The following is a 17,483-nucleotide window of genomic DNA, read 5'->3' as shown; positions in this document are numbered from 1 at the left end:
TCAGAGTTCCTGTGTTGTGCTGGGAAGAGCCAGTCCTGAGACAGCTGATTTCCTCCAGCAGTCATGCTTCATTAGCACGCACGTTGCTGAGGCTTGGAGGTGCTGCGTGAGCAGAATACTCTCCTGCTAATTCTAGGAAATACTCTTACTGATGGTGCAGGACCTTGGTACGAGTGGCTTTCTGAGTAACTTCAAGGGTCAGAGCTTCTCTCATGGCAATGTATCACTTGGGCAAATCTATCTATTGCTAATCTTATATTTAAATGTTTAATAGCTATGTTGAATAGTAAATAATGAGGGTTGGAGGAATTATTTTGCGTGCATTTCATAAATCTGTTACATAATGTTACTGATTGCAGCAGCATTTGGTATCAAGAATCTGGAAAACTGTACAGTTAAATGGCTTTTCAGAAAAAACCAAGTCTGATGAATCTGATTTTTTCCTGAAACTCAGATCTCCCTGCTGAAGCTGTGGTATATGGGGCAGTTTAGGGCGGCAGTTGGCTTTCCTGGGCAGTGAACTTTATGTGAATGCAAGTGACGGTCGCCATGTGCCTCTCAGGCTCCAGCATGAAGGCTGATGAGTCCGGTTACATGTGTAGAAGTTTTTATGCTCTGAATCTGGTTGGGCTGATTCTTCTGTGCTAACACCTCCTCTCCAACCGTGCTAAAATCATGTGAATGGACTTACTGGGCATAAGCAGAAGAAATAGGCTAAGGAGGTATATGTGCTTATTGCATGTTCCCTGAACTAGCTGATGCAGAATTCTGTTGTTGATGGATGGTTTCTGATGTGGTCCTGCAATGGTAGACATGTTTTACGGAGGACATTGTTAACCCTGATGATAATGATGGAAACTGGAAGTTTCAGGCTGTGTCAGTAAGAAACACGTAGGGCAGTTAAGGCAGACCAATGGGAAATAAAAAAATCATACATAAATTAAGAGATATTAAACCCATCCTGAATGAGAAAGTGTACGTTAAAGTGACTTGGTTTGCTATAGATTAATTAACCCTGGGAGATATCAGGCTTATTTAAGCTACAGTGAGTTAAAGCCATTTTACTGTGGATAGAGATCATTCGTGAGGAAACTTTTTAACCTTATGCACGTGAACTTCGAGCCTTCTATGGATTTGCCTTAACTTTCAGTGTCCCCTGGTGAGGTTTTGGACACTTTATCTGAAGGGGTCTTACAAGGATGCCATAGAGGGACTTTTCATCAGGGACTGTAGCGATAGGACAAGGGGGAATGGGTTTAAATGGAAACAGGGGAAGCTCAGGTTAGACATAAGGAAGAAGTTCCTTTACTTTAAGGGTGGTGAGGCACTGGAACAGGTTGCCGAAAGAAGTGGTAAATGGTTCATCTCTGGCAGTGTTCAAGGCCAGGCCGGACAGAGCCTTGTGCAACCTGGTCTAGTGTGAGGCATCCCTGCTTATGGCAGAGGGGTTGGAACTGGATGATCTTGAGGTCATTTCCAACCCTAACTATTCTGTGATTCTGTGATTCTCTTACCCTTTGGAATCCTGACTCCAATTCTTAGGAGAAACTGGACAGAATGGGCTTAAGATAAGCGTAATGCATATGTAGGAAGTGTATGCTAAGTAAGGGTTGTGTGACAGACTCTGCAGGGGGGTAAAGTCTAGATTTGAAAAGCATTTAAATAGGGGTTACAAAATGGAATGTTTAAATTTAAAACCCAGAGAACACAGGAGTGAAACAGAGTTACTAGAAGTATTGTTATGCATTTCCCTGACTGCAAGCTACCTTGCTCAATCGGATGAAAATCTCTTTTTGTGGGTTTCTTTTTTTCTTTTTTTTTTGTTTGTTTCTTTTATTTTTGTTTCTTTTTTTTTTTTTCCCTTTTTTTGTTTCTTTCTTTCTTTTCCAGTAATTGCCCTTCATTTTTGGCTGCTGCTTTAGCTAGAGCAACTTCAGATGAAGTCCTTCAGAGTGATCTTTCGGCACACTATTTACCAAAGCATGTGGACAACGCAGATGGAATCATACGTAAGTACATCTGCACACACATGATAATGTACAGTTTTACATGGTGTGGATCTTTCATTTACACTGTATACTGGAACACTGCAGATGATAATTGATAGCTTTTCAAAGTCAGCATTACCTTCAGTGATCCGTCTGGTCTGACCATTGGAATGGTACTACATTTTCCTCGAATTAGTTCCTTCTACGAGCTATCTAAATGAAGTTGGACTAGATTTCTCGTAAAGGAATATCCCATATTGATTAATCCCATAAAAAGATTAATGGAGAATCCACCACCACTCATGATAGAGCTAATGGCTAATTTCTTAGTCAAAGTTCTCTTATCTTTGAGCATTGTCTAGTTTCAACTTTTACCATTGAATTCTCTGTTTTTAAATGTCTTTCTCTGATTATACTTGATTCTTTTATCAAATTTTTGTTCCTTAAGACCAAGTGGAAATCAGTCGTGTCTTTTAAGTGCGCCTTCATATCTGGTGGCCCTGAATTTCTTTATAAGCACTTTAGATTATGTGGTCCTCCTGGCAAGTGCCAGTTGTCCTCTTTCATCCTTAGAGCAAAGTCACATGTATGAGGGAAGAGAGAATTTAATTCGGAATTATTTCAGTCAGCATAGTTTTTACTGTGGCTTTAATTTTTTTATATAGTTTTAGCAAAGGATAGTATAAAGATATTTCATGCTTAAAAGGAAAATTTCCTTTTCTCCTTTTTTCTCCATTGCAGCATCCAGCTCAAAGTCATGCACCCTAAAGCATTTCAGGATTCTGTTGACCTAAATAACCTTGCAAAACTTTCTGAGGTGCTCAGTACAATGAAGAACAATGTTACTCAGATGCATTGAGAGGCATTCTGTCATTTTTATCTGGAATATACAGTCACCAAACCATTTGTTCATTCCCTCCTTTTTTGACTGAAAAAAATTAGTAAATGGTTCTGAGAATAGGTAGGATATATAAATCTTGCTGTACAAAAAGGAAGATTCTGCTGTGTTTCCCAGAGGCCTTTGGAAACCTGAGAACAGAAAAACATGCCACGAGTTCTGGTTTTGTAGGTATTGCTGCCTCCTCCTGCTGAGCAGGTAAATGGAATAGATTTGTCATTGTTCTGGCTGAGCAGCCTTCATTAATTCAAATTGAGATCTCTGAGACTTGCATAAATATTTGACAGTCTCCAAGGAAATGTTGACTAAGCCTCCACACAGAATATCTAAAGAGTTCAACAAAAGAAAAAGAAAAAAGAAGGAAAGAAACCCCAAAAAACCAACCCACGACAAACCCGTCACACCTACAGGAATTGCCATTCAAAGACATCTAAATTTATAATACACGGATGCAAACATACATTGGTGTGTGTACAGGCAGGCAGGCACTAAAAGTGCACTCCAGATGCACTACGTTCAGGTGAATTGTCACAATGAAGGGACTTCATTATGTACCTCAGTGAACAGAGTTCACTGTTTATCCTAATAATGCTTGGACTGCTGCAGAACATGAAACCAAGCTGAATTTTGCTAGCTGGTTTTGATTTATGTTTTTCTTACAAACCCAGCAAGGATTTTACTCTGTATAATACAAGGAAACATTTACCTGATTTGCCTCAAGTTTGGATTTGCTAGAAGAAAAAAAAGTCATTACAAATTTCCTTAGTGACACATTTCACTCTGGGAATTGTAATGTCACAAATCGTGTTGCATACTTCGGGGTGATCAAAGCAGTTACTGGTGTGCTGGTGGAAAGGAAATTAGAAGCTTCCTGAAAGAAGAATGCTAATCTTAAAAGAAGGAAATCTGTTTTGAGTCCACAAGTGTAGAATATGGGCCCCTTATATTTGGGGTGACCATGTGTGTTTGGATATCAAGAACAAAACCTAAAAGTCGTAGGCTGTGGGAGATTCTTGTTCTCCAATTGAACTGGAGAGGAGCAAGAGAGCTTCCATGAGAACTAAAGGCATTTGTTTTCCTTTTTTCTTTTTAAGGTCAGGGTAAGAACCTTTAGTTTTCTTTTTTGAGGAAGAGGATATTCATGTAGGGGTTTGGCCTTGTTAAGGAACCACCAAAGGAGCCTGGATAGTAGGACCACATTATGTGGTGAAGGTGTCTAAAATATCCAGCAGACTTCACAGAGTCCCATTACCCAGTCTTTCCAGGATCTAGGAGATGTGATTACTATAGCTGAGGAGGTCATTGACTAGTCAGAAAATGGAGCTCTTAGATTAAGGAAAACCTTGGTCATTGGCTTGATGACATGTCTATAAACCTGAGTGCTAAACCTGTTGTCACCCTATCTGCGTCGTCAAGAAAAGTCTCAAGATTTAGGCACTAAAAAGCAGACTCTGATTACTGGTATTCTTTCTCCCCTGATTTTGCCCTAAAAGTCAATCGTCTTTGGGAACAATAATGCCTGAGCTGGATTTCCCACTAGCTGTGGTACGATTAAGTGCTACTTCCAACGCTGGGGATTTTGGAGCAGCAGGAGGGAAATGAAATTCTCCATGACACAAATGCAGTGATAGCTGAGTCAGCCCTGGCTCAGCACCGCAACATTAACAATTGATGAGTAATTTACAGCTGTGAGGGGGTGGTTTAGCTGTTGTGGCCCTTTCTCCTGTTTTAACCTGAAGAGCAATTATTGATGATGCTGACACTACGCACACTCCCTGCTGGGGAAGGGTGTTTAGGATCTCAGCACAGCCAATGGGTTTACTTCCTTCCTTCCTCAGTGACACTCTGAAGTGTAACGGCCATGTAACACTGAAATGTCACCGTTTCCCTTCATATATGCCCAGTGGAAAGAAATGGAAGAGCAAGTCTGTGGGGTTTACTTCTGGAAAGTAAAATTTGGACATGTCAGGCTGTAGGTGTTTCCTCTTTAAACGCATTACACAGCAGAGAGACTTCTGGTGGCATTGGTGAGATGTTGTGGGGGAACTGGTACCCATTAATATGAAAGCGGTGGGATGACCTTGTCATTTCATTTCCACCACTTGTTTCTGAAGCTGTGTAGTCAAGAATCTGACTCCTTCTTTTGATTCTGTATATAGTTTATTTCCAGCTTAATGGCTGTTCTGCAAATCAAGCTTGAACAAACTCATAATCAGCACAGCTGGGAATATATCTTGCTCCTAAGGATCGTGGGCACCTGATCATTATAGCCCACATCTTGTGTAGACCTAGTGCAGAAATGCATAAATGGTGCTTTTAGGTTCTTAAGGGAATTTCTGTGAACTGAGAGATGTTGTAAGTCTCCCCTCTATTCGTGTTTTTTGAGCTATTCCTTCTCCAGGAATGATTGACACTCATGGATTACTGGTGTTTAGTTTTAAAGATCTCTGGCTTTGGTGAATGCTCATGAGCAAAGAGATTTTGATGTGTTCAGCTCCGATGCTTACTTCTTGTTTTCCTCCCCTGAATTTCAGAACAATTGCCATGTGCCCAAGTTTTCATGTATTTTAAACTTACTGTTTCTCAGGAGTGACAGTTCAGCATTTCCTTAAATTTCAGACTTTTCTGGTTTTCCTGTTTGCTTGTGCAGGTTTCTTTGACACAAAGGCTAGTCAGGAATCTGGAAATAATACTATTAAACTAAAGAAGGTACCTGAATGTGTGTGCTACCAAATGTGTGAACCACCAAAACACCTTAAAGTAACGCTGGTAATTTCTGTAGGTTATTTACCCCTCTATTGCCTCAGCACTGCAGTGAGGTATTGCTTGGAATAGAGTTTGGTCTGAACCCAGTGCATCACTGTAATGGATATGGGTTTGCCATGACAAAGTCCCACTCCGAGCTGCTGTGGCACAGTTGCACCACCCTGTGCAGAGCGACACAGGGGATCAAATGCTGAGGGAAATGTTCTTGCTTTTCAGTTTTCTGATGCTGCAAATGAGTTCCTCAAAGGCACAGAGGAATGTTTAAGTTAAAAAGACAAACAGTGAGTTGCTTACTAATGAATGCTGATTTCAGTGAGTTTGGCTTCCTTTTCTACGCACCAGAGTCCAGAATTTCCCTGCTGACATCCATTTCAGATGGTTAGCTAAACTGGTTTTGTTTCATCTTCGTAATGTATGCAAGAAAAAAAACCTCTCTTAATAACACTCTTGGCCTCTCATTTGTGGTTTTTGTCTTCCCTAGAGATCGAGACAGTGAAGTTGGCCCGCTTAGTTTTCAGCAAGCTGCATGAGATCTGCAGCAACTGGGTGAAGGACTTTCCACTCCAGCCAAAGCCCCACCGCTACTATGAGACATCCATCCATGCCATCAAGAATATGCGCAGGAAGATGGAAGACAAGCACGTCTGCATCCCAGACTTCAACATGCTCTTCAACCTTGAGGTAAGAAGAGATCGTGTAGAAGACAAATGCATATGCTAAATGTGTTCTTGGGGAAACTAGGCAGTCATCTACTGTGAAAATGAAATCCATACCTGCAATGGACCTGAGGAGGATTGACAGGCAGGTGACAAACCTGGTCTTAAGTTAGTTCAGTTGATATTCTGTAACCATAGTGGCAATATGATGTGCAGTATCTACATAAGGTATATAGAATAATAGAGCATTTTTCAAAGACTTCTGGTGAAATGTTATCTAACTGAACAAAGTTTGTATCTGGGCCATCCTGATAATCCACTCATGCGGTGGCTGAAGGACTGACCTGCCACTGTGCAGAAAGTAGCCTTGCTTTTGTGAGTGGCACCTGATGCATTGTAGTACCAAGTGATAAATCAAGGTAGGGACCCTCTCTGTGGCTGAAGATGCCCAGGTGTAGAAGAGGATTGCTGATGGAAACCATGAAGTGGTTCACCTTCACTGAAGACAGCTGGCTACAGGGATGGAATCTGTACTGCTTTCTTTTGGGAGGAAAAAGCCAAGAGCAAGAATAAGGAAAGAAAGTAGGGGGAGAAAAGAAATCAAAACCAAACACAAAACTTAGAGGAGAATGGGGTGCAGTTCACACAAGAATCTAGCAACATGAGTAGTTTGCTAGAACTAGGGCCAGACTTCCCTCCATTAATTTTTTATGTGACCATCAGTCAAACAGTCATGCCCACTCTTCCTTCAGATATAAAACTGGACACTAAAGGATGGCAGATAATGGCAATAATTTTACCTTTAGGATCAGCTTGCTGCATAATTGGTTCTTTATTACCTCCTGTCTCTTTAATAACCATCTTCTGCCCCATCCACATTCTTGTCTTAGGTGATATTAATGCAAACAGAGGCAGATGTTTCCTTTGCCTGTCAATTGTCAGCTTTCTTATTCCAATTTATGTTGGAGCCTATTACTTAAAAATTACAACATACAAATATTCTAGTCAACGAGATGGCTGTCAGGGTTGAATTGGCACTGAGAGTGGGTTGGTGTGTTCTGTGTATGAATAGGCACAGCAGTTGCTGTCTCTTGGTACAGCATTGTTTCTCTGAACAGATAAGGGGAAGCTGAGAAAACTGACTTGAAGATGAGTGATTTTGCTGTATTCCATTTGTGAATGTAATCACAATTACCTGATGAGAGAGTACATAGAGGGTTTAAAAGAAAAACCCAGGCGTCTATGGTGATATGGATGAGATTTTGAAAAAAGAATGAAAGCAGAGGCTGGCTGGCTTTACATTTTACCTGTACTGGCGTTTTATCCCAGGTGGTTTCCAGTCCTCATGTAGGCTTCATGCAAACTGTATTGGATGTTCTTCTCTCTCTGTGATTTTTGCAGTCACAAAACCTCCTGCACAAGTTGATGAGAATGGCACTTTCTATTTGAGTTGAGTGAGTGAATTGTAACAAATGGGACATAAGGAGCACTCAGAGTGCTACACAGCTGGTTCCTGGAGGGCATCTCTTGCAGTTTGCAGATAGAATTCATCACCTACAAGGTGGACATTTCCCATTGATGCAAGTGAAGATGGTCCGAGTAGTTCTGATTTTCCCGTGGAAGCTCTAAGTGCAGTTAAATAAGGATGCCATAGATCTCAAGTTCAAAAATTTTAAGACAATCTAATTAACTGTTTGCATTGCTTTTTCCTGAGTTGTTTTTTAAATGTGCTTCCATTGACAGGACCAAGAGGAGCAAGCTTATTTTGCAGTGTTTGATGGTCACGGGGGAGTGGATGCTGCCATTTATGCCTCCATCCATCTCCATGTGAACATGGTCCATCAGGAGATGTTTCAGCATGACCCGGCAGAAGCACTGTGCCGAGCTTTCCGGGTGACCGATGAGCGCTTTGTCCAGAAGGCAGCCAGAGAGGTGACTGAGTTACCTGAGGGTATTAATCAATAGATTTCATCCTTGTAAGCAGTGGGCTCCAAGTGCTGTGCTGAGCATAGCCCAGCGCTCAGCACAGAGCTGTCCATGCACACTCCATAGTGCCAGTGCCCACTGGTGGGCTTCTTCATGTTTCATAAAGATGTCAGCCTCCACTTCTCACAACAGCCAGTTCATTTAGAAGGATGCTGCTGAACATTCGTATGTTCAAATGCTAACTAGGTTTAGTCCTTGGGGTGTTTTTTTGCTCCTCATCTCTACAACATACATTCTGGTTAGCTCCAGAATAAATGGGTAACTGACTTCTAGGCCTCCTAAACTCATGCAAAGGCTGAGTTAAGTGCAAGGCATTCAAGATGCTTACAAGTAAACCTTTCTCCAAGTTCATTAACAGGTGTATGTTAGTATCAACAGGTAGGAAAGTGGCACAGAAGTCAAGTACAACAGGAGCACAGCAGAGCCCAGCTTCCAGAAAGCAATTCCAGTGCAAGGGAAGTCACAAGGCAAAAATCAGGGCCTGTTCCTCCGTGGGAACAGGCTGTGTACTGGAATATCAACATGTTCAGTCGTTAAGCAAGGAAATGCTTTGAAATGGTTATTATTTAAAACTGGGGCCATTTTTTTTTCACCCTCTCCAGAGTCTGCGTTGTGGAACCACTGGGGTGGTGACTTTCATCCGAGGAAATATGCTGCATGTGGCTTGGCTCGGGGACTCCCAAGTTATGCTTGTAAGAAGAGGCCAAGCTGTGGAACTGATGAAACCCCACAAACCAGATCGGGAGGTGAGAACAGCCTGTTTGAAATACACCCGGGCAGTGTTTACCACTGAAGCTGACAGGTATTAGCTTTATGGGGGCTGCTGGGACACTGAGTGTTGCCTTGTCAGTGTCTCTTGGAGCAGGAGGGTATATTCCAGTTATCCTGGTTTGTTTAGAAGTCAGTATGCATGCGTGTGCATCTCTTTTCTTCTCATTTGTGCTGTGTTTGTGAAAACACCCAAATATTTATTGTAGTGTTCAGAGTGTGATGGCAGCACTAAGGGCTCTGTCCAAAACACTCTCTTGCCTTGCCTTGCTGTTTAGGATGAGAAGAAGCGCATTGAGGCACTTGGTGGCTGTGTGGTCTGGTTTGGAGCCTGGAGGGTGAATGGGAGCCTATCAGTCTCCAGAGCTATTGGTAAGAGTGGGCTTTAATTCCTTTTTGAGACTTGCTTTTCTTTTTAATTAAAAACTTTAATTTTCTAGTAATCAAGCTGGAAGTACAGCTGAAGACAGACCTGTGAGCAATAACCTCTGTTTTCTTCCTCTACAGTTTGAGGGAATAATTTCCAAATAATTGCTTTAACTTGGGTTAAGAGTGATTGGCTCCATGCTGTGTTAATAAAAGGGCTTCCAGATGCAGCGGCTGCAAACCCAGAGTCTTACGTATCTGTGTTTTTCCACAGGGGATGCTGAGCACAAGCCATACATCTGTGGGGATGCAGACTCTGCCTCCACTGTACTAGATGGCTCTGAAGACTACCTCATTTTAGCCTGTGATGGTTTCTATGACACAGTCAATCCTGATGAGGCAGTCAAAGTGGTGGCTGACCATCTAAAGGAGAATAATGGCGACAGCAGCATGGTAGCACATAAATTAGTGGCATCTGCTCGAGATGCCGGTTCCAGCGACAACATTACTGTCATTGTGGTATTTCTCAGGGACATGAATGCAGCAGTCAATGTTAGCGAGGAGTCAGACTGGACAGAGAACTCTTTTCAAGGTGGGCAGGAAGACAACGGGGAAGATAAAGAAAACCATGGAGACTGCAAAAGGCCGTGGCCCCAGCACCAGTGCTCGGCACCTGCCGATCTAGGGTATGAGGGACGGGTGGATTCTTTCACCGACAGAACTAGCTTAAGCATAGGGTCAAGCATCAACCTGTTTGACGATCAAAGCTATTTAGACCTGACAAAACCAGAAACTAGTACACCTCAGAGTGCCAAATGTCTGCCACCAAGTCAAGTGTTTAGTCCCGGCATACCAAAGAGTGCAAATTTGATCAATGGCCTAAGAGTGAAGAATGAATCACCAGAGTGCACCACATCATCAATGTGTGGACAGAGCGATCCCAGGGAGTACAACGCTCCTCTTAGTTTGGGTGCTACAGGGCAGAGCATCTACAGGGTGAAGGGTATATCCCCCATTTTCGTTGGGCTGGAAGATGAACTATTCAAATCCTTGGGAAAACAGGCTGCGCTCTTTCGCTTCCGGCTCTGTAGCTGGAAGAGGCAACGAGGAGCCAGGCTCAAACCAAAGTTTCACACGCTGCTCCTGGCTCATGAGCCTCCCCACACAGATGGATCGAGTCTGCCCCTACCTGTCTGGGGCCGCAGGAGCACAAGGGTGTGGGGCAGACACTCCCCATGCTGGAGGCTGGCTGGTCACAGAGCATACAGTGAAAGCATGGTTTTGATGCGAAGACAAAGTCATTGTATATCAGAGTCATACCTTCATCAATGCTGTAAAATGTAACCATCCCCCTCGTGTTCCCCCATCAGACTCCCAAAGTAGACATTCCCAAAATAAAACTGGCATCATCAGAAAGGGAAAAAAAGGTGGGCATTTCTGAACTGTACTCCCATCCCCTGCAAAGCTCAAACTATGTGTAAATACATCTAGGAATTAACAAATGTAGTTGTTTCAATCTCAATAAAGTCTGCTGGTGGTGCCACCCTGAGCAATGCCGCAGCCACCAACCACCCGCACACGTGAGTATCTGACCACATTCACCGCTGGAAGCCAAACAGCTGGTTCACCTCATAGACACTGTTAGGGAACAAACAGTCCTTACAAATGCCAGAGGTTGAACCTGCCTGAGACATCTGTGGAGCAATATGTAAAGCAAGATTCTGGTTTAGAACTGCCAAATTTTTTTTGGAGTGGGGGGAAGTTTCCGTAGAAGTCCAGGTGTGTGGGGGTTTTCTTGTGTTCTGCTTTCTATTTATTTCAGGCAAGCATTAAGATGAATTAGAATGTTTTATCCACTTTTGCAGGTAGATGACTAAAAGCCATACAGGGTTTTACCAGGTAACTTAGGAATGGACAAACTGAGCTCCTGCTGCTCTGTTCTCAGACTCCAGTTGAGGTATAGACTCACAATTTACCTATTTTTGTTCATGTAACATAAAGAGTGGAATATGAAGAAAACTGGGTTTTGCGGTTCTTAAAAACAAATCTTTCCTATGGCTAGAGGTTCGTATCTTTCTGGTGCTTTTAGTGGCATTTTTCTTGTCAGTTTAGGAAACTGTTCTCAACTAGTTTTCATTGAACATTGATTGTGCTTATTTCTTTGAGCCAACCTCTTCCCACCGTAACTTCATCTCAGGTCTTAAAAGAAACGAATCTGTGGAGATGTTCAGTACGATATTACTGCCACTCAAGCAGTCAACCCAGAGAACTGCCTGCGCGAGATAATGAGCAATCTGATGAGCTGTTTGGTTTCTAGGTGGCAAAGGCATAATTTAATATGAAGTTGCAGCAGGAAGGATGGTAGCATCCTGTGTCTCCAAGCAGCGTCACTGCTGTAGTGTGGTGTTTCCTAGTGTGTGTAGAACGGATACCAGTCAGCCAGAGCAATCCCAGAGACATGGAAACACCATGGGTGCAGAAGAGCAGGGGCTGCACTTGGGGTTTTGTGGAGTGAGTAAAACTCACTGGCCAGCCAAGCTCTGCTTTGGTGAAACCTGGGTTCAGAAAGGGAAGTGAGCAGAGTGTTACTTATCACACTGGGAAATGCGGGGTACCTGCCAGCTTATCCCTACTGTCGAGGTGATGTTGAACCCAAGGGGGAGCGGTTAACTGGGACATAAGTAAGCAGATGATTCCCATCAGCTCCACTAAATACACACCTGTTGCTGTTCTTTGTTACAGTAAAATATTTGGAAGGGTATGCATAAAGTCATCTTCATGGGCAGTTAATCATACAACTCATATCATTTTAGCAGTAACAATTTAATAACAGTATTTAGCTAGAATTTGCAAAGTATTTTAATATTAAGAAGTCAGGAGATTATTCAACACGACAAGATGGCAAGGTTTGAGTTCTGCCACTTTCTGCTGCCTCTGCCTTTGATGCACTATTTTAAAAGCAATTTGAGGGACAGTGAAAGGCTTTGTGAGTAACCAGGAGTTGGAGTGTGGCTTTAGATTCCTTTGATCTTTTTCACGCTTTTTGTTTTCAATCAAACAGAATCATTGGCTCTTATCCGTCATCTTACTAAGCCTTACCTGTTGTCGCCGTTCTCTTTAGCTGCAGCATATGTTCCAATTCAGATTTACTGAGGAAATTTGAGAAATCATGAGATGATAAAATATGCAACTCTAGGGCATCTCTGCGGTGCCTTTGTTTTAAATTCTTCACAGTAATAATGACGCATTGAAAGTCCATCTTACTGTCGTGTTTCAGAGAGGAAGGTGGTGTAAGTGCAATTCTGTGTGTGAGTAAATGAGAATGAAGAGCTGTGATAGATGATAAAACTTCTTCCCAGTCTGCAGGAGCAGCTGACGAGTGCTGGATTGCATGTGTGATGTTTTGGGGAAGGATTTAGCTTTTTCGGTGTGGATTCATAAGTGGTAATTCTGCCACTCATACCATTTACCTTGCTAGGAGAAAAAAATTCTGCCATCATAGTTCCAGTGTGGTCAGGTTAAAACATTGTATAGGTAGCAAGTGTTCATTTCTTCACTAAATGCATATTTATAGAGTAGATAGGAACCATTTGTAAGGTAAGTCCTTTAAAGTTCTATACTATTACAAGTAGTGGTTATTGGTCTGATATATGCTGCTCTTGATTCTACCCACTAGACAAAAAGCAGTGCTTTGTGAAATGCAGTGTTTTCTCTTAATGCCACTGGTGATAGGAAGTAGTTCTCTTCAGTTCAAACTCCTGTGCCCTTACTTGCTGCTTGCTAACGTAAGCAATAATCCCTCTCTAACGGTATCTAAGTGTTCTGTATCTCGTACTTTGATTGTCTATCTGGTGACAATGTAAAGATACTAGGCTAATATAAAAGCATCTAATTGTATTTATTAACTGTTGCTACTGAGATTCAGTCTGTGACCTGTGTTTTGTATTTTTATCGTGTATCGTAGTGGTGGTGAAATTTGTATAACAAATCTTTCCAATAAAGAGCTGAAGTATCCCTGTTCCGCTTTAAGACAACCCGCATCAGTTTCAGTTTACGTGTTAACCCTGTGTGCAGAACTAGGAGGTAGGGAGTGGAAACATCATTTTTCTGTTGATTTTTGTGAACTTGTGGTTTTGAGAAGGAGGCTCCAGGCTGTTTGTCTGAAGCTGCTCAAAACTTGCTCGTAAGCTCTTCACTGTGAGTCCTGTTGGGGTTCGCACAGTCCCCTCTCTGGTTATTCCCTGTGCACACTTCTGGAAGGTGCAGCTCTGCGGTGTCTGTACTGCAGGGACAGGGGCGCCCTTAACCCACCGCAGTTTGCACTGATGGTGGGTGGAAACATGTATAGAACTTTTCTTTACCTGGAAGTGCCATTGATCGTCCTTGCCAGTTAAAACCATTCAGTAGTGGACTGAGATTGCATTGCAGCACCCAAGGACAATGTCGAAGCAGACTTTACCTTACACCACATTTATAGTGGTATATCGGTGAGAAACACGTCCTATGGGCAGATGAGGTGTAATGGGCTTCGTGTTCATAGACACGGCTGCTGTAGTTCAGAGCCAGCCTCCTCGTGAAATCCTCCCCACCGTGGCAGTGTTCTGCAGGAAAAAGCAAATGAAAAAGATTGGTCTAAATTAGGGACTGTTTTAGCACAATTTACTCACTGGGCACTAGTCACATAAACAAAGCCATTGAAGGGGATACTCCAGCTTTGATCATGCCTATAATTTAGGGCAATCTTTCTTTAATTCATATCCTCTTTGGAACAGGAACAAAACCTTCTACCCTTGTATTATGTGCAATAACAAAGCATTAACACCACCTTTGACTTAAAACGTTCCCATCCTTTCCTTGCCCTCGCCCATCAGGTACTCGCACTGTACTTGCCAGCAGTAAAGCTAAAATCCTCTCCCTTAGGGTCTAGTACAACCCTTGGGGTCTAATGCAATTCCTGTATCGCACGTGCACTGTGGTTTCCTCATCTGGGACAGGAACAGGGTGCGGGACCAAGCTCACATCATACACCAAGTGCTCCCGCCGGCGGTTGTGACACGGAGGCTCGTGTTGACCTCTCTGTGTTACCGTGTTCATGACAATAACGTGTTCTTGATGCAGTGAATAAACTAAAGTAAACCATTTCCCAGTGTTGGGACTTCCCCTGTAGTCTTGTTCTACAGTCCACCTATTAGTTTCAACCATGTATTAGTCATCCATATTTTATTTATGGAGCTGTTTATACAGGAAAAACTGTTCAAGTTTTACCAATATCTTAATAAAACAGTAATTTAAACCACATTTCAGATAGTTTGTTTATTTAAGAGCTAACAGAGACAGCAACCACCCTCTGACTTAAACATCTTTTCCATGGTTAAAGCAGCTTACCTCTGTGTGGCATGTACCAGAACTGGACAACAGTGGTTGTGTCAGCTGGTACCATGGTACCTGTGGTGTTATCACACAGGGCCTGTCATAGCCCAGCTCTGAGCTGTTCTGAAGGGAAGGAAGGGGCAGTTATGGCAAATTAGGTAACTAAATCCCCCAAGCCTATTTCGCCCCCCTCTTGTTAAAAAGCCAGTGCTGTGTAAGGTTAGTTTCCATAATGTAAGCAAAGCATGGCAGTTCTGGCCCCTTCCCTGGACCCCAACACCAGAGTGGGGCACATGCCCCAGCAAACCACTTCCTCCACCATGGGCCTCTCATTAAAGCAAAGCACCTGTGAGTGGTAACAAGGCACAGCACCATGATTACTGCTAATTGAGCTGTGTGCAATCAACACCACAGCCCTGTACAACACCAAACACTCCCAATGCACTACCAGAGGGCACAGCCTGCCAAAGGCCACCCTCAGCACTTGGCCACCAGAGCGAGTGGTGCCTGAGGTGGCTCAGGGCTGTGCCTCCCCCTAGCTAAGAAACACAAAACTACATTCGTGTGAAAGCCATGGCTCCTCTGCAGTTCCTGTTTGAGTATCGGAGGTTCTAGAACATAATAGCCTTACAAATACCAGGTGGATTTAAGTACTTTTCATTGAGCAATTCAGGAAAAGGGTGACCAGCGCATGACAGGCAAGAGTTCTCCTTGCAGAAGGTCAAGGCAGCAGCACTGTACTCACTAACATGCTCTACCGCAGTACTTACACACAAACACCTCAAACATCACATCAGATTTCAACATTCATTTTATTAACAAAGTGCAAACAGTTTTAAACTAGGAGTTGTACAGCACTTACTTACACTGTGGAACACTCAGACAGGAACATCGGTACAGCCAGCGGAGACACGGACAAGAACGGCGGCAGTTACTCATGCTTCGCCACTGACCAGGCATTTGGCTTTCACCATAGCATCACACGTAGTTTAGCAGCTCAGAACGCAACACGCAGCGGCAGAGGGTGGTGGTGGGTTCAGTTGGTCCACATCATGACTGAGGAAAACAGCAGCTGCTTCACCCCAGCTCTGTCCGTCCCATCTGCTGGCTTCAGCAGCCTTGCACAACCCGCTCACACCATTTTAACTGAGGACAGTCACATACTCACGGTTAGCCCAGCGATGCAACGGGACAGCAGCAGCCTGAAATGGGGCTTCAACACCTCTGGGGCATTTTTTAAGAGCATGTGAGCTGACAGAGCCAGCAGGAATGCAGACGTTAGTGTAAGACCTCCAAAGGCCACTTCACCCCAGTAACTGGCTTAAGACAACTGCAGAAGAACCACATGAGGGTGCTGGACAGAACGTAGTGTGCTCGCAGCCACAAGTAACAGCCTTGGGCTAAGCTCCAGCGAATAAACGCCCCTCTTCCCAGGGACATGAGCCACAGGCCTTCAGGCCCTGAATGTGTTCTCTACCTGCTCCAAAGAAAATCAGCTGTCAGTGAAACTCACTTCAAGCTTCAAGGGCTTCAAGCAGAGTCTTATGAATCAAAACTTCATGCCAGGTACTTAAATCCAGTCAGAGACTTCTACTGATATTACACTGCAGTGCAAACCCAGCTAACCCTCCCGTGGCACTGCACAGTGGTTACAGACTGCCCTGAAAAGCAACATGGCCCTGGGGAAGGCAGGAGGGAGCCCCAGCACCTGCCTGTCCATCACCAGTGAGGTGAACCTGCCCCTCATCGCTGCAAACCTGAGATGCAGTACAGGGAAGGAGCATCCCCAGGGCTACCACCACCATGCAGGCTGAGCAGCTACCCTTACCTGGTGCTGTCTTCTCCAGTAGCAAAGCTGAGATCATCAGGACCAGCTTGGTCACCCTCTGGGAATGCTGCACACCGCTCCGAGGCTGAAACCAAAGAACCAGCATCGATTACCAGAGAGCAACTGGAACAGAGCAAATGAACGTTCTGCTACTGGCAGAGCCCACTGTGTGGTACTTCCTCCCCAGTATACTGGCACACAATGTGCTTGACATTGAGTTAAAACTGCCCCAGGGGCTTAAATTTAAGATACCTCTAAGTCAAGCACAGATATGAACAATGTTGTTATTGTTCCCATGAGCTGTGGTTTTAGTGCCTGCTGCAGACACACAGCAAAGCAGCAAACTCCAATTACAGAGGCAAGTTGTTTGGCCATGCTGCTAATGCAGCGTGGGATGCTTATTCAACCAGAAGCCAACCTCATCCAGCATCATCTGTCACCTTACAGCTTTTAATTCAATCAGAAGATTAAAGCTTTTCAAAGAAGCATGAGATGAGTTTTGGAAACTACACTGAAGTGCTCAAAGCACATTCCTGCCAAGGAAGATGCAAATCCATGTCTAAGGCAGCAGTTAACTCCCTGAAAGGAGCTGACATACAGCACCAGTCCTAGTGCGCAGGGAGTTCCAAGCCAGAAGAACAGGAGCTCTGGGTTCCCCAGCACCTCCGTAGGAGACTTGCCTAAACTGACTTCTCAGGGCTAGAAAGAGTTCCCCTCTGATCTGTTTATCAGGATCCCAAGAGAGGAGTTGAGATCTCACTGGCACTTGCTTGAGTATTGATACCCTACAGCACCCTCAGCAATCTCTGCTCTGGCAGCATCCAGCATGGCAGGAGTAGGAGGTGGGCGCCCCGGTC

The 17,483-nt window shown here is 43.8% G+C and overlaps 2 protein-coding genes across 15 annotated transcripts in view; one reads left to right on the top strand and one right to left on the bottom strand.

Moving 5' to 3' along the window:
* Positions 1-10,974, top strand: part of PPM1E (protein phosphatase, Mg2+/Mn2+ dependent 1E) — a 63,922-nt gene extending 52,948 nt beyond the window's left edge. Inside the window, exons 2-7 of the mRNA XM_080630034.1 lie at positions 1,891-2,009; positions 6,134-6,333; positions 8,052-8,240; positions 8,897-9,040; positions 9,341-9,434; positions 9,703-10,974. Of these exons, the coding sequence (XP_080486160.1) occupies positions 1,891-2,009; positions 6,134-6,333; positions 8,052-8,240; positions 8,897-9,040; positions 9,341-9,434; positions 9,703-10,772 (1,816 nt within the window). The 3' untranslated portion in view covers positions 10,773-10,974. The remainder of the gene's footprint in view (positions 1-1,890; positions 2,010-6,133; positions 6,334-8,051; positions 8,241-8,896; positions 9,041-9,340; positions 9,435-9,702) is intronic.
* A 120-nt stretch (positions 10,975-11,094) lies between these two features.
* The window catches only part of TRIM37 (tripartite motif containing 37), a gene marked incomplete at its 3' end in the record, with an annotated part of 32,760 nt that continues 26,371 nt past the window's right edge, over positions 11,095-17,483 (bottom strand). For 4 of the 14 annotated variants that reach the window (XM_080630019.1, XM_080630025.1, XM_080630033.1 and 1 more), the window contains 4 exons: positions 16,627-16,711; positions 15,665-16,275; positions 14,814-14,921; positions 11,096-14,029 (listed from right to left, as the gene is read on the bottom strand). In XM_080630019.1, the coding sequence (XP_080486145.1) occupies positions 16,272-16,275; positions 16,627-16,711 (89 nt within the window). Of the gene's footprint in view, positions 14,030-14,813; positions 14,922-15,235; positions 16,276-16,622; positions 16,712-17,483 lie in introns of those variants that run through there. The other 10 variants (XM_080630031.1, XM_080630020.1, XM_080630029.1 and 7 more) reach the window with 9 other exon arrangements.

The sequence above is a fragment of the Psittacula echo genome (genome assembly GCF_963264785.1).
Source record: "Psittacula echo genome assembly, chromosome: 15".
Taxonomy (NCBI): Eukaryota; Metazoa; Chordata; class Aves; order Psittaciformes; family Psittacidae; genus Psittacula; species Psittacula echo.
This window is presented reverse-complemented; position numbering and strand designations above follow the sequence as displayed.